At 44.7% G+C, this 16,284-nt stretch overlaps 1 protein-coding gene across 6 annotated transcripts in view; it reads right to left on the bottom strand.

Moving 5' to 3' along the window:
• Positions 1-16,284, bottom strand: part of STXBP5 (syntaxin binding protein 5) — a 2,430,573-nt gene that overhangs the window by 668,995 nt on the left and 1,745,294 nt on the right. For all 6 annotated transcript variants that reach the window (XM_069606830.1, XM_069606829.1, XM_069606831.1 and 3 more), the window contains exon 18: positions 15,623-15,774. In XM_069606830.1, the coding sequence (XP_069462931.1) occupies positions 15,623-15,774 (152 nt within the window). The remainder of the gene's footprint in view (positions 1-15,622; positions 15,775-16,284) is intronic.

The raw sequence follows: 16,284 nt of genomic DNA, 5'->3' as shown, positions 1-16,284 counted from the left end.
GTAAAATTACCTCTGAAACAGGTGGTGTGGTCCTCTGCAGCCCAAAGGGTCTTTCTTGGTCAGAATCCTCCCCTTCATAGATTGAAGATAATCTGGGGTACTCTGACCTCGGAAATGGTGTAAAACCCATTTCTAAAGCAGAAGGAGCCAAACTTGTCATTACTGGCCGAGAAAACCTCGATGTCGTCGACGCCGAGGTGAAAGGCTTCGAAGGCGCCGAGAAAGGCGTCGAGAAAACTGGAAGAGGCCTCGAGGAACTCGAGAGGATCGGGATCCTGCTCAAGGATGTCGACGACGTTCTCAGCGTTGTGCTGGAGGCTCTGGGTATAACCGTTGGCTGTGAAGTAGCCGTGGTTTCTTTAATCGGCGTCGATGAACCCTTCGATAACGGCGTCGATGGCGCTGATCCATGAGTCAAAGGGATTTTCGACGACGGTGTCGAAGATGGTGCCTTCCTACCCGATGGCCCATGGTGCTCTCGGGTGGACTCTTTCGCTGGGTGCAACACCTCGCGGCGTTTCGATGTTTTGGGTTTTTCACCCAGGGTATCACCCTCAGCTGTCTTTGAGGGGGCCGAGGCCGCTTTCTCGAAGACGCTTAGCATCTTTTTCCTGAATTCCTCCCATTCAGCCTGAGAGCTGTGTTTTGTGGGGCAGGAGACCCTTTCTGGGGAAACAGAAGATGACGAGGAAGGGGATCTTCGGCGTCTCTTTTTTGAGTGTCTAGATCTCGACGAGTGGTGGGAGCTACTTCGAGACCTAGAATGGGAATGCTTTCGACGGCGAGGAGACGAATGCCTCGACTCAGCCGAAGAAACTTTCGAGGAGGTTTTGACTGACTTACCTCTCTCGAGCTTCCCCTTGCGCTCCTTCAAGGCTTTCGCCGTCATGGGCATGCAGTCCTCACACTCCGAACAATGGTGCTCGACTCCCAAACACCACAAACAGATCCTGTGAGGATCCGTTATTGACATTTTCTTTCTGCAGTCTCGACATTTTTTGAAGCCGGACCGTGGAGTCGTCGGTTCGGATGAGAAAGCCATCGAGTACGAGTTGGTTTTATCGAGGAAATATAAGAGGTTTATCTGACTGAACTGAGCAACGATATTCCGAGGCCCCACGAAGCGCGGAAAAACAGAACTGAGCAACTGACGCCACGCGTGGCTATTTATGGGCATGGTGATGTCGGCGCCGATACGGTGGCTGTCGAGGGACACCAACTCGGCGGACGTCGACACGCAGCGCCCTCTACAGAGAAAAAATTTCCGAGGCCAGCAAGCTGGAGACGAATTATCTAAGATAAGGAATACGTCGGAGGACACAATCCCTTCGAACATCATTTTTATTTCATTATTTCCGTTTGTCGTGTTATCATTTCTGCGCATTTCAAAGGCATGCACAAACCCTTTCAGTCTACTTAATTGTTCCTGTGCTTTCAAGTATCATAAATCTTAATTCCTGTATCTCGACATGCGTCCTTTCATGGCCCCTATCCAGGAGGTTCTGAATCCTAGTAAGGACCAGGAAGGACTCAAAAAAAGACATATCTTCTACATTATGTCCCTCATTAGGGTGGTTAATATTGGACACCTCATGTTCGTGGCCAGGAAGTAAGTCTGGGGTAGACGGACTTGAGCATTTATGTGAATCATCATTTATGGCGCACCGCCTCAACCCCAAACAGCCCTTTTATTTTCCCCATAGTTTTCTCATCGGCAAATAATTCGCTAGGGATACCACATGCATTGTTACATCCTGATTTTACCTCGGGGATAGTAGCTTTGTGTAAATATACATTGTCCAGCCCCCCCACCCCACCTCCCTAACACTTACAGTAGTTGAGGGGCCCCTGGAAAGCCTAACGCTTTTATCCAGCTCAGCTGACACCACTGGGGCCAGCGGAGAGGTATCAAACTGAGGTCTGACAGGAATAGCGTCTTCCATATTAAGATCCGATGCCCGTACCGGTATTTCATGCATACTCAAGAAACTTTTCTGCAAATGTTCATTAGGATGGTCTTGATTGTTGAAGGAGTCTGTTTGATCCTTCATCAAATTCCCTGTAGCAATAGGTGGAGGGGTGGAGGCTGGGGGGGAGTCTGTTCCACTCAATTCCCATTTATCCTTAGCAGCCAACATTGACAAGCCCTTGTCCCCTTCTATGTTCAGTTTAGTAAAATGTTGGTGTGCAGCCTTAGAAGTGTTTCTATGTGAAAATACAAAACTGCCACTCAGTGTATCAGTGTATGCACTTTCTCAGGCTTTTTCTGTACAATGTATGTAACTTGCCACTCCGTAGTGATCCCACCATAATCTGGATACTGAGACACACAGCGTTCAAGCAGCGTTAGCTCAGTCTCCAGAGAATGGTGCTTGCCTCAATCCTCGGGAGTTAGCAGTAGCAAAAAATGTAAATATTTTTGACTAAGTTACATACGTTATAATGATGCCTCCCGCCCTACCACCTAACAGCCAAACAGCCCAGTACTTGTGGGTGTACTTCTGGTGCGCGTGCGTGCGCAATGCAATGAAATAGAATGCTGGGGGATGGTAGATGGGGCCAAGCAGGGCCGTGCAGCAGCAAAAAAGAAGCCTCTACAATAGGAAAAACAAAAGAGGCGTGAGCTCACAGAGTCCAAAGCACAAACTGCACTCACAGAGTCAAAAAGAGTCAAAGTTAAGGAGAGTTACCTTTTTCTATTGCAGGTCCTCAGGGGCGTAGGTTTTCCCAGTGCTTCCTCTTGCACATACACGATCAAAACGAAGCAAACGTTCCCAGCCCAGCCAAACAGCCCAGTACTTGTGGGCGTACTTCTGGTGCACTTGGAGGTGGTATCAAGGTGGGGGTCAGTAGATGATACCCGGCCACAGAGGGTCAAGAACAAATGTTTACAAAAACATGGATGGGGACAGAATCGACTGGAGGAAACCTAAATATGTGGATGACACCAGTGTTACACTGAACTTCATGTTGACAATGGGAGGCCCTCCATCTTAAAATCGAGGAGGATCCTCTTTGTTTAATGAGATACCCCACCTTTCACTGATATTTTCTAGTGACATTAAGCTTTTCTGTAATTAGTTGTAAGGATTTGGCAATAGATTTCTTTAAGTATAGGCCCTTTTACTTTGACAAGACGCCACAAGGACGGCCTTATTTTTCATTTGATGGTAGAGCGTGCTCCCATCTTCGATTTAGGTTTAGATTAGGCGTTTTTTCATCCTGCATTTCCAGTTTAATAAACACTCTTTAACTGTGATCACTTGTGTCTGTCTTTATTGTTGCCACCATGAGTTCCTTACAGGAGAAAGAGAAAATTGAGATTGGACAAGAAGTGAGTACTAACACCTCAGGAGAAGACTAAGGGGAAGGAAGGCAAGATGAGAAGGCTGAGACCTGAAAAGGAAAGAAACACAAGAGTGGAGGGGGAGCTAGAAAAGGCCACAGTAAGAAAGGGAAAGCAATGAGTGGAGAAGAAGCCATTTAGAGCGTAGCTGAATGTTGAGGAGCAGCAAGGGAAAAGACAAGAAAGAAGGTGGTAGTGACGAGGATGATGGTTGCAATATGATGAGCAGCAAGAGAGGTGGGTGATCTTGACAAGAGTTTGTCTCCTACACTGGTAGAAGATCAGGAACCAGGGCGGTCCTGACAACTTTAGGACATGCTTAAGCCAAACAATCCCATGTGCCCAGTGTAATCTTAATAAACAATCCTCCAGTGTCAGACGCTAGACTCATCTTGGTGACCCCAGCACTCTAAAGTTGGTGGTGCCAGGTACTGCGGGACAAAAACATTCTAACATCTTCGACAAAATCCAAGCAAGACTTCACAACACACAACGAAAGAAGTGCAAATAATTACGTCTCCCATTAAAAGATGATTGCTAGCTAACTAAAATATTTTTTTAAATAAGCTGTACGGCAGTAAGAATGTCTAAGATAAAGGATGTTGCAAAAAAGAAAAAAACAGAAGAGATTTTGGAGTGAGCGTTAATTATTAACAGAAGATTGAATTAAGCCACACGCCGATCGTTTTTGGAACTGAAGAAATGATAAGAAAAAAAGCTCATTTATTGTTCCAGGTAGTGGTTTTAGCTCATATGTAGCTCATGATTGTGTGGGTTAAGAAAAAAAAGTCTCCCCAGTTAATTGCTGGGGGACAGAATTTTTAGAGGTAAAAAATGGGAGCTCAAGTTAGACACACAGAATTATACAAATCTAGTTTAATTTGGTAAATGTCCAACCAACATTTCTGTCCAGTGGAGTGGCTCTTGCCTCTATATTAAAACCCTTGGTGGCTTAGACAGGAACAGGGACTACAAGGTCTAAGGGTAGGTGATAGTGTAGTCCAAGTTCTATGCTATGCAGGTGATATGACCATAATTCTGGCCAACCCAAAAGAGGGTGAGGGAAGACAAAAGAGTATGTTAGGGGAAGTAGGACTCTTATCAGGCCAACAAATTAATTGGGAGAAATTGGTGGTTTTTCCACTCGATATTTCACATCCACGCAGTGACTTCAACACTTGGAATTGTCAATGGGTTAATACAAGTGTGAAGTACTTGGGACTTCATCTTTTCCGGGATCTGAAGAGGATAGTGGACTTCAATGTAGTCAAATTGATAGAGGTTCTTTGGTTTATAGCAAAAATGTCGAAAAACAAAAATGTGGAAAAAAAGAAGGTTGAAAAAAAACATTTCTGTTTTTTTTTTTTTTTTTTTTTTTTTAAATGGAGGGGTCCCCCCAAACTCTTGTTTATTTTTTATAGCTAAACCCAAAAAACATACAAATAAAAAAAACACTTGATTTTTTTTCGACATTTTTGTTTTCGACTTTTTGCAGTCGACATTATAACTGCACACCAGGTTCTTCAAATAGATATACAAAAGTGGGCATGCTTATGCGATTAAGATGGTACTTTTACCCAAGGTTCTTTATAGTATTCAATCGCTTCCACTTGGATTTTTCGAAGAAGGCCCTCAGACGTATTGACAAAGCATTTCAAAATTATCTATGGGGAGATTGCAGGAGACCTGGGATTCCACAATACGTTTTAATGCGTGCAGTGCGAGAGGGGGGTTTTGGATACCCCAATCTGGAACACTACTACAGGGAGTTTTTATTGAAGAAATCGGCAATTTACTTCACTGAGACAACTGTTTGCCATTATGGGCGTCTATAGAAAAAACAACATTTTCAACATGCTCCTTGTGAGATGGATAGTCTATGGGGAAATGACCCAACTTAGCTATAGAGGCAACTAGAGATGCACTAATTTCATTGATGGTCATTAGTGGAGAAAATGTATGGATTAATTATGGAGAATCTTTGTGGCATAACTCAGGACTGCAAATTGAGAATAAGACCTTGTGTTGGTGGAGTTGGTTAATGAAAGGAATTCTAAGGGTGTGTGATGTTTGGAATAGTGGGCAAATGATTCCTTTTGATTCTCTCAGAAGAGACTTTGGTTTAGGGAAAATGGAGCAACAGTTTTAAACAGAATTTGCGTCTCTTCTTACCCAGAGACAGGGGATGCTAAACAGTACAATTAAAGATAGGCCGATGGTCTGCAATATATTTAACTCACCACCACGTATGGTTTCAACATTCCATAATCATGCATCTGGCAAAAGTGCTGGCAGTTTAAATGACATCTAGGAAAGTGGTATACGTTTGTGAGGGTTATTCGGTGTTGGAGTGGAGAGTAAATAGTATTGTTATTGTTGCTGTATTAAGGCAGGAGATGTATTTTGTTCCTATCGGGGGGGCAGGAGGCGGAAGGTTTAACTGTATGGACAATGAATCCTGCAATATTGTAGGATTTCTGATGCAGTGGCTTTGGCAACACTTGGTGTTGGCTACTCCAGCAATAAGTTAGGCGTGTAAAGAAAGCCTGTCTAGTAGAAAAACCTATTGCACTACTTAGCTGGGCTTACAGTGTTCACTTCCAAGTTGCACATGAATAGTTTTGAAAACAAAAACGCTCAGGAGTGTTACATTTGGAAAACCCCATTCAGTATGCCTGCAATGAAAATACCATTGAGGGCTTATTTCGGGACATTGCAGAGAATGGTTTAAAGGAAATTAGAAGAATGACTTAACTGTTAACCCATAGACTGTGGTATGTGCTTTTTTACTGTTATGTTCGTTCCATTTGGAATTGGGAAACCTTCAAAATAGGGAGTTCCTGCATGGGAGAAAGAATGCATGTAACTAATATTTTTATTCAATCTTTTTTTTTGTTTTGCATAGGATGTGAAGTACAGTTACAAATGGATATCCAACATGGGTAACACACCAATAAGTTCTGTTAATCCCGTTAGTTTTACTCCTTCTTTCTTAATCCCTTTATAAGATACAGAGGCCCTACATGTGAGCTGTTTACATAGAAGGCAGGGAGTACACATAAAGGGAAAGATGAGGTATAATGCTATGTAACGTTTAATGAAAAATTAAGTCTAACATGTGATTCAAACATCTGTGCACAGGTGAGGCTCCAAACATCTAAGGCACCCAGGAGACGCAGACTAAGCCGAACGAGAACAGTGGAGTAGATCAATTACAAGATTGTGGTGGACACTGTTACAAGTGAGGTATTGTTTGTGAGAGAGAGTGGTACCTGATTGAAAGTGTGGCTGTGAGTGAGTCAATGACTGCTGGACGGTCTGGAGGAATTTATGTAGTCTGATTAGTGAGTGAGTGCCAAGATTGTCTCACAGAGTGAAAGAAGTGAGTGAAAGGGTGAGAATATGTGGGAGGAGAGTAAAGAAGAGAGGAAGGCGTTGGGGAGAGAAGATGAGAGAGCGAGAGAGGCGGGAGCAGGGAGGAGAGAGTAGATAAGAAAGGGGAAGCTAGGAGAGTATGTGACCATCGCAGGTACAGAGAAGAGGGAGAGTGAACGAGTTAGCGAGCGAGAGAAACAGATCCAGAAAAAGAGCATATAGAGAAGGAACATCAGGTAGAGGAACAACAGCAAAAAAACAGAGCAACAGGCTTCTGGAAGACTACACCATCTAAAGATCACCTTGCAGTGTTGCTCCTTGTTCTGCATGCTTATGGAAACATGTTTTGCCCTGAAACAGAAATGCCCCAGGCGTCGTCTCTAGATTTTATCTCCCAGGTCCAAGTGCCCGGTCAATCTAAGGCGGGGGCGGGGTGACAAAGTCCAGCTCAATAATGTTTAAAAGGTTGTAAAGATTAATTGGCAAGTCTTTCTGAGATGAATTAAGCTTTTCAAAAGCAGTGCAAGGTCTTGTGACATTTGTCCTCATTTTCCTCAGCATCAGCCAATGATGGATCTGCAAGTAACATACCAGATCCCATTCAGTATTTTTTAAAACCTCCTTACATTGGAGGAAAGATCGGATTCTGCAGTCCTGCAACATATGCACTACATACATGTACCCTCCACCCTGCCAGGATTAGAAACCCTTCTGCCTAGAAAGTGGGGTAAAATGTAGATCCTGTGCAATAGAGTGGCTGGGATGTGAAGTTAAATTTGGTGGCTAGTTTATTCCATACCCTCACTGCAGTTTTCATTACTGACAGTCATACACGGCTAGCAGCCTGTCCCTTATCTGTAGCCAAAGAACAAAGCTTAAGGCATTACTCAAAACCGCATCTTTCTCTCTTTTACAATGCTTAGTTGACCTTGGATTGTTGGATTAACGCCTATCCTCCAATATACAAAATTGAGCCGTCTGGCACTATTTGGCTGTATTCAGAGAGATCATACCGCCTTGAACGCGAGGACAGAAGATATTGGGCCTCATTACAACCCTGGCGGAATGGGTTAACGGGTGCCGCAAATGGATGCGGACCCATTAAACCCATTCTGCCTGATTACGAGGTCCCCTCGCGGGACCCGGTAAGAATGCCTGGTAAAACCAGGCATCGTTACCGGGTCCCGCGAGGGGACTAGGGAGCTAACAACGGGCCGGTCGTACTCGGCCCCTTGTTAGCTCCCTGCACCCATTCCCATTGAGCCCTATGGGGGCTCGAATGGGAATGGGTAAGGTCCGGGCCCGGGTTCCCTGAGGGAAGAATTACCAGGCCCTCAAACTCAGAATGGCCCGGTAATTCCCCATTCAGGGAACCCGGACCCGGTTTTGGAGGCAGCCACGTAGCCATGCCGCCAAAAGCGGCATGGCTACCGCCAAAGCCCTAATGAGGCCCCTTGTCTTTTCTTTTTTTAGCGAGACTCTCAGACAGGACCCCTCCAGAAAATGCATTAATCTCTGGAATTGGTAGAGAAGCCAGGAAAGAAAATCCATTTTGGTTGAATAGATCTTGACTAGCCAAGAGAGCCATTATTTCACATTTACCTAAATTCTTCTAATTTTAAGAAAGAAGTCTGGCCTTTGAGTGGATATAGTCCTGAATCTGTGTGCATTATATGGACTCCTAAATAGATGCGTGTGTTGGATGCTATACAGAATGGGGAGACTTCATTAAGGTAATCAAGCTGGGACGCTGAAAGATTAAATGAAGAGTTCTGTTTAGAAAGCAAACTTTAAAACCGCAGCCCTCTCTAAAGTTTGAGAGGAGCTGCACTAAAGCTAGATTGGAATCCATGGCTTGTGCAACTTAAAGTATTATATTGTCTGTGAAAGAAAGCTGAAAAAATGTCTGTCTCCTGCGTAAACCCTTATCCCAATTAAGACTAGGTAGGGTTGCAAGCTTACACCACCCCTCCACCGCATCTCCTCGAGGGAAAGGGCGGAGGGGTTGAGAAGAGGACTCTAGGGGTGATGAAAATATACTTACATGTTTTTATTTTTGCTGATCTTTTCTGTCACCATGGCTCCCTTCCTGGGGTTAAGTACCTGTAATGTTAAAGGGGAGAGAACAAGGGACAGGTTCTCCTGGTTTCCCTTAAAGGGAAAGAAGACTGTTGGAAAAAAAAAACAGCAGCGGGAGACTTTGGAAAGAAAAAGGGAACAGGAGTTTCAGTAAAAAGCTCCCTGGGGGCCTGGGACTTAAGCGGCACCCATGGGGCTTACAAGGGTCAGTGAACCAGGACGTGTTTTCCAGGCGCGTTGTGAAGTGTCAGCCACCACAGTTGTAGTATGGTGGTGCGGTAATGCAGTGGCAACTGACGTTTTTCCCAGCACTGCCATATTTGTAATCAGGCCGCATGTCTTTAGGTGGGTTAAGGCCCGCACAGCGGCCAGACAAGGCAGGCCGGAGAAGAATGAGGCCCTGGCCCGGGTGAATAGGGCCACGCAGTCCCTGGCTGTGTTTCTTGGGGTTGTCCGGAGACAAGCAGTGCACTATAGAAGGTACTCGGTCCACCCTGGTGTCAAGTCAAGGCAGGCCAACACAATTGGTGATGTGGGCATGTGAGGGGGCCGCCTAGGAGGAAGCGGTCAGTGGATTACATAGTAGTGTCGGCCTGCCCTGAACCCACGCAGAGGAGGCCAGTGAAGAAAGAAGTCCCGGGCTGCGTCTCCATGGCAGCCTAGGGGAACATAGGGAAACCTCAGGTGCAGTGCCAAGAGTGGGCAGGCCGCACCACTTGCTCCTGAAGGCACGGACATATGTGGTTTTAGACCTGCAGCAGCAGTGACTGTGTGCAATATATCACATGGGCACAGGGCTTCACAGTGATAAAGAAGATCCCCCGGCTTGTGGCAATGACAGCAGCATCCTACAGTGCACTGCAAGAGAAGAGCACAACACCTTTGCCGGACCAATTCATTAGGAGAAGCAGTGAGGGTCAGGCCTTGACCCATGAACATACATCAAGGTAGTGTAGGAGCCCCACAGATCTAGTGGACTATTTTGCGGCAGTCACACCTATGTTTTTACGGAAGAGTGAATTTCTATATGTATATTTAATTAATTGTGAGCACTGTTTTTAATGGGTAATTTAGATGTTAGTGTTAACTGAAATGCTTGGAGGGTGATAACTGAGGCGACCCGATAGTGCAGAGCATGTACGAGTCATGACTTAAGGCCACTTAGATGGTTGGGGTCTCCCTCAGGGCAACCTCTACCTCAATATTTGTGGTACATCCATCTAAGGGTGTCCTCTTAGCAACCCCTTTGAGTGCCATGTGGGCAGGCTCTACAGGGGCCTCTGGGGAAGGTAACATTGGGGTTACAGAGGTGAGGATTGGATGTGGCTACGCATGTAGACGGTAGCTATTCATTCAATGTTTTAATAGAGTTCCTCCCCCTTTAGGGGCTAAGAATATTTTGGTGTCTTGTGGTTTTTGTGTGCTGTCATCAGTGTGGAGTAGAAGAACTCCGGTGTCAAACACCCCTTCCTTTGCAGTGGACTGATGGGGTGAGAGGGGGTAGAGTGGTCTAACCCTGACCTAGTGGCGATGGCCATGCCAGTGGGTCAGGGCCCAAATAATACCAGGGCTAAACCTGCATATTCTATCCCTATAATGTATGTTGGCAGTTCTCTCTCAGGGTCTGAGTGCGGAGCACTACCCTCTTAGTGACTAGCATCTGGCAAAGTGGGCATCCCAGACTAGTCCTACTGCCTAAAGAAAAAGGCCTGGGTAGGTATTCATTCATTCATTCTGAGCCAGTTGGTAGGGGCTGCGTAAATTGCGTAATGGTATCTAAACCCTCCCATCTAAACCCTGCCCAGTACTTCTGCACCATTTTCAGAATACCTTCTCTGCATCCAACAGGTATTATAAGATCAAAACTGTGGGGCATAATCTGATACTTGTTGGCCCAAAACAAAATGTGCATTGACCTTTCCTAACTAGCTTAGGCAGTAAGCTCTGCAACCTGTTCACTAGAACTTTAACATAGGATTTGGCACCAATGCCTGAAAGCACAATAAATGCATTGGAGGTGCACATACTAGGATATAAACCTTGCTTAGGTAGAAATCAGAAAGTGGCTTCCTCTTACATCTGACACGGCTACCTCAAGCATCTAGGACATGCATGTATGGAAGGCCTGCAGCACCTCCTTTGAGCGGTTATTGCATCTACACCTATCACCCGTGGACTTGTCTAGTTACTTGTCACATCCTGCATAAAAATCAAAAGAGATTGTCTTCCACAGTGATGCTATGGTGTGTGCAGTTTAGGTAGAAGTCTCAAAAGCATGTTTACTGACCTTAGTTGGAAGCATATATTGTTGCTATGGTGATGTCTGTCCCCTAGAGTGTATTCTTCAAAAATTAAATACTCCCTCACACAGTCCTTAACTCAAGGGAATCCACAATCTCCTTTTGATGTCATTGGCTGAGACAAAGTATTGAAGTGGAACACATGGGTTTCATGGATGGGTGCTGCATCAACACTTTGATTTTTCAAAAATCACAGTAGACTACTTCTTTTCGGTATAGTGCAGGCCCCTTACATTAAACATTACTACCTTGAATGGTAAAACCAAATAATTCTTATTATAGGTGTTAATGTATGTTCATATAAGAGATGAACATGCCAGTGCATCTGTAATAACACCATCCCTCGGTTACCAACCCTCTGCTACCTTTTCCTCCTTTGCTCCACAGACTTCACAAATATAATACAAGCCATAAGTAAGTCAAGCATGAGTATGTTTGGGCAAAATGAAAAGGTCACAATGTTGGGGAAAACGGAGGATGGTTATCACCCTGAAGGTTAAAAAGCTACTGAAACAAAAACATGCCCCCATACAGTGTCTAGAAGTAAAATAAAGTGAAATAACGCATGTGCTATGTTCTTACACACCATAATGGACTTTCGGCAAAAAGCTACAAAACTACCCCCACCTGACCACTGCCAGTGCCCAGTTCAGTCTTACTGCACACGCCTACAGAAGACTGCACAGCTCAGTCTTCTGTGGGCGCTTTCAGCCTCCACACTCAGTAGAGGGGGAGGGCAGTGCTTGAGTTCCAAGTTATCCTTGTCCATGTCCACACCAATTAATGATGCTGAACACTCCACCTATTTGAAGGATAAAACAAGACCAAGTGGGAAGGACTACATGTACATGATCCTATGCACCATTGGTTTCTCCGTGACCTGAGTAAATACCATTCTTTTCTGAAATGTGACTGGGTGATATCTGGAAAGATGAGCAAGCAGGGTTTGTTCTTGAAACAAATCTGCTTCTCAGTCCTACAAAAGTATTAATTCCTTTGTAGAAAAGCATTAGAATTTCACTGAGACGCCCAGTGGACTGCAGCCTCTCTCTCTTCTTCGGGGGGTCAGCTCTGTGCATCCTGCTCAGTGTGATTCCAGCCCCCTTTGTCCCTGGGCCCAGGTGAAGAAAAAGTTATTACAAGACAGGTCACATAATTATCTCCTTTGGTTCCCTCGATCAGGCCCTTCAGACATTTTCTCTCTCCAATAGCAATTTTCCGAGCCCTCAATGCTAGCCAACACCAAGAAGCAGGCTTTTTAATGTAATTATTTGGCAGACATTGTTTTTGTCTTATTCTTGCTGTATTGTAACGCTCACCTGATTCCCGTAGAGACGCCGGTCTTGACTGGGCGTATACCGTATCTTCAAAGGTGATGTGTAACACACGGCTGGCTCTTTGGGCTGGACCTCTGTGCACTGTATGTTTGACTCGAAGGGTAAGATGTCTGCAGATAGAAAATATGGGATTAATGAACTGGGTTATTGAATGTCTCTCTCTTCTTCCCTTTCTCTTCTCCTGTAGAACCCCGAAGGTTAACGCTCTCACCTTAGGTAAGTGAACGCCGTGCTCTCCATCTGCCTCGGGGCAGGGTGCTGTAACCAGTTTCTTCACTGGATAAGGGGAGCAGGCCTCTTGACTTCAGAGGACTGCTGTCCGTCGTTTACTGCACGAACTGTAAGTTTCGAGTAATTCTAATGCCTTTAAAGTCTTTAGTAATGATGTCTCTTGTTTTGCAGGGTTCCGGCGATGGTGGATGACGGGCTGAAGTGAGTTCAAGATGGAGCCCGTGTGATGAATAGAAGCGCCTGGAAGCACGTAAGTAAGCGCTTGTTGCCTGCTTCACGATGCGCTCTAACTGTCTTTTTATTTTGCAGGTACAAGTTCGGAGCGGCTGCAGGGTGCCGGAATACCCACTGGGTTAGATGTGGAAAGGAGTAATGGCACGTGAGTATTAAAGTTCCCCAATGTCTTTAAACGCACCTTGTTTTGTCTTTCAGATGCGGGATGCAGCGCCGAAGGCCTCCGGAGCGTGCGAAGAGTTGGTAAGCTTTTGTCTTTCAGATGCCGGAATGCAGTGTGAAGACCTCCGGAGCGCACGAAGAGTAGGTAAGCCTTTGTCTTTCAGAGTGCAGCGCGAGGCGTTGGTGACAGCCGATGGCCCAGGTAAGTGAAGAGCTGTCACTGAAGACCGTAATGCTAACCTGTTCTTTCTTGTCTTTATAGGTGTTGCTGAAGACTGGATTCAGGATGGTAAGCCTTTTTCCTTAGGCCCAGGATCAGATGCAGAAGACACGATGAGCGTTCTGCTGCAGAGGATGCAGAATAACGCAAAGCAAGATTCATCCATCGGGTGTGGTTTAAATAGCCTCCTGTAGTGCTTAGGTGTCTCCTTCCACAGCCACGCCTAGTTAAGAAAAGAGTTCCTGCTTTCCAGAAGAGTTCCAGTGTTCTGAACCTAGGGAGTGGCTCCTGCCCCACACAACTTGAAAAGTAGTTCCAAACAGAAGAGGATCAGAGGCTCAACTGGCAGGCAAGTAAACCGCATGGTCTGCTGCAGGTAAGTCCACCCAAGCATTACGAGCCTGGCGCTTCCAGCGCTGGGACTGGGCATATTTATGAGCCTGGTGCCACTGGCGCCAGGACTGGGTCCAAAAGGTCCCAATTGGGACTGGTTGGCACTCGGAACCTGGGTTATGAATCTGCTTCCAAGGTAGTTGGGAAAGCCCTGACCTTTTGGAAGCAGAGATCGTGACATGTATAGGCCTTGGGTGGCCTTCACATTTTCATCAACTCGAGCCCATGTCACCACTAGCTCTTGTCTGATTTTGCCCATTGTCAAGTTAATAGATTTCATGGAGGTTTGCAGTTCTTCTAGGAATATGAATCTTGTATCCCCTTTCATCAGGGCCATGCAAGCCAAGTGATTGTGTTCAGTCAACGAATGTAGCATGATGAATTGGGTCCTCATCCCTGGTAGGGCTCGCCTCAGCTGGCTGTCCTCCATTCTTGTGCTTATGTTTGTCCATACTTCAGATATCACTACAGAGTTGATAGGGAGTTTATCTCTTGCACTTGCTTCTTGCCAGTCATTTGCCCTGTAGCGGTCATGCACAACATAAATGATGGATGTCCCAGACACGTTTTGGGCAAAACAAGGCTGATCTCAGAACTGCAGGTGGCTCAAGTATATCAGTTGCAATTTCCGTCTACATCCAATCTCTACTGGTCCAACAAAGTAGATCCGGATCCTTCTAGGTAGCACATTGCGTCTGGTGAGGGAGAGGTGAACTTGGAGGCTAACACAGGCAGTTCACAAATGCAATAGGAGATCTAAGTGTCTGTGTTTGTCAACTAAGGAGCCATAGCATGCTCTTCTTCAGGCACTGCCAGTGGGCTGATGGAACTGTTTTATTTAGATAGTTTGCCCTCTGTACAGAATACATAATGAATTCATACTCTGAAATGATATCTAATAGTCGACATCTGCGCCGTATATAGTTTAATCTGTTTGGTGCGCATTAGAAATATTCAAAATCAAAATTTAAAAAAATGGTCTTAGGGTAAGAACTGGCAACCTGGATAATACTAGTGCTGCTTAAATGACCCCTTCAGCTCGCAAGGGATGCACAGCAGCAATAGACTTTCTTGCCATAAAGGAGTGGAAGAGCTCATCTTGTGCCTTTACCGGTTACAATGATGTCTGCAGGGTTTACAGAGCACTCACAAAGTCAGCCCGTTGTTCATGCGAGCATATGTTGGGCTGTGCATGGGATAACTGGCTCCCTTGCTTTCCCAAGCATGAATCTTAGTTCTCCAACACCTGCAGCTGAAGAGGGGAGACTGAACTCCCTCCTCTGGACACCTACTTCAGTGGTCAACAGATGTGGGCGCCATCTTGCCCTCTACGTCCTGCCAACCTCAATGCAACACCAAAGATCGTGACTGAGTCCCGCTTCAAAGAAAGGGCAATAGCTTGGGCACTCTACTTTGCATTGACAGGGGCTATGTGGCTTGTATCTCTAGCTGGTTTGTGGATGGATTGTTTTGGGTCTAAAGTGTATGATGGTGCCAGAGCTCCTCCTTCACATAGCAATTTTGATACTGTGCCAGTCATGCACCGTCCTTTAAATCGAAGATAAAAAAGTACTTCCAATTATACTCTCCTAAACTCTGGTATGAACATGAAACAATCACATGAATTACATTCTGTAAAATGTAGGAATTGTATTTATTCAGTAAGAGGATAGTTAGTACATTCACATTACAACAATGAATTTTAGAAAGAATATTCAAATTGGTAAAAAGCAGCTTACTAGCATCAGCCACTTGAAGCTCTCCTCGCCATGAAAGAAACTAATTTATCAACTAACATTGAAATTGCAACCTCTTATACATTAGAACTTCAAACTGACATTTATGTGCCTAAGCAAATGATGAATTGGCAGTAGAAAATGTAAAAAAATTAATAATTAAGAACACTAAGTATACAGAATTAAACAATAGAACAAGTGTACCTTACCTCCAGATGGTTGCCGCGTTTTGCGGGGGGACCTTGGTTGCCTCTGATAGGGGTCATTTGAGCCATATAATTCAATAGTGCCAAGGTTCAGGAGTACAGTCTTCTGTATGTAATCAACCATTGCAATCCCATTGCAGTTACCAAAAACTACTCTATATGTAGAATAACAATTGTTTAACTTAGTTATTATTAAATAGAACCACCATATTTAAATCAACATGTGCTTTATCAATGTTAAAAAAATAAAATCAATAGTTGAAATCATAAATACGACAAATAGGGATGAAAAGCATTGAATAAAATACTGCCTCGGAAGATAATTATATCCCACAACATTTTCATTTTGTTATGCAGATAAAATAATAGATATTTAAACAATTCTTGAAAATCCAATGTTTTTCAAAACCACATAGGCCAGTGCACTTTGCTTAAAAAATGTAGCCACAGATGGATAAAGAGCAATTAAGACCAGTTGCAAAAACCTCTGTGCTAATAACAGATTAAAAGCAATGTTAAAGACTAGCTATACCTTGTGAATCATACGCCGATGAAGCGCTCTATAGCCCATTTTCTGTCTATGCTCTTTGTCTCACTCCATGTCTCGGTCTATGTGGGTGAGAGTTGTGTAGACAGATGTGCTTTTGCTAAAGCCACCCCAGTTG

The sequence above is a fragment of the Ambystoma mexicanum genome, chromosome 4p (genome assembly GCF_040938575.1).
Source record: "Ambystoma mexicanum isolate Mex_15411 chromosome 4p, UKY_AmexF1_1, whole genome shotgun sequence".
Taxonomy (NCBI): domain Eukaryota; kingdom Metazoa; phylum Chordata; class Amphibia; order Caudata; family Ambystomatidae; genus Ambystoma; species Ambystoma mexicanum.
Note: the sequence above shows the minus strand (reverse complement) of the source record. Positions and strands in the feature narration are given on the sequence as shown.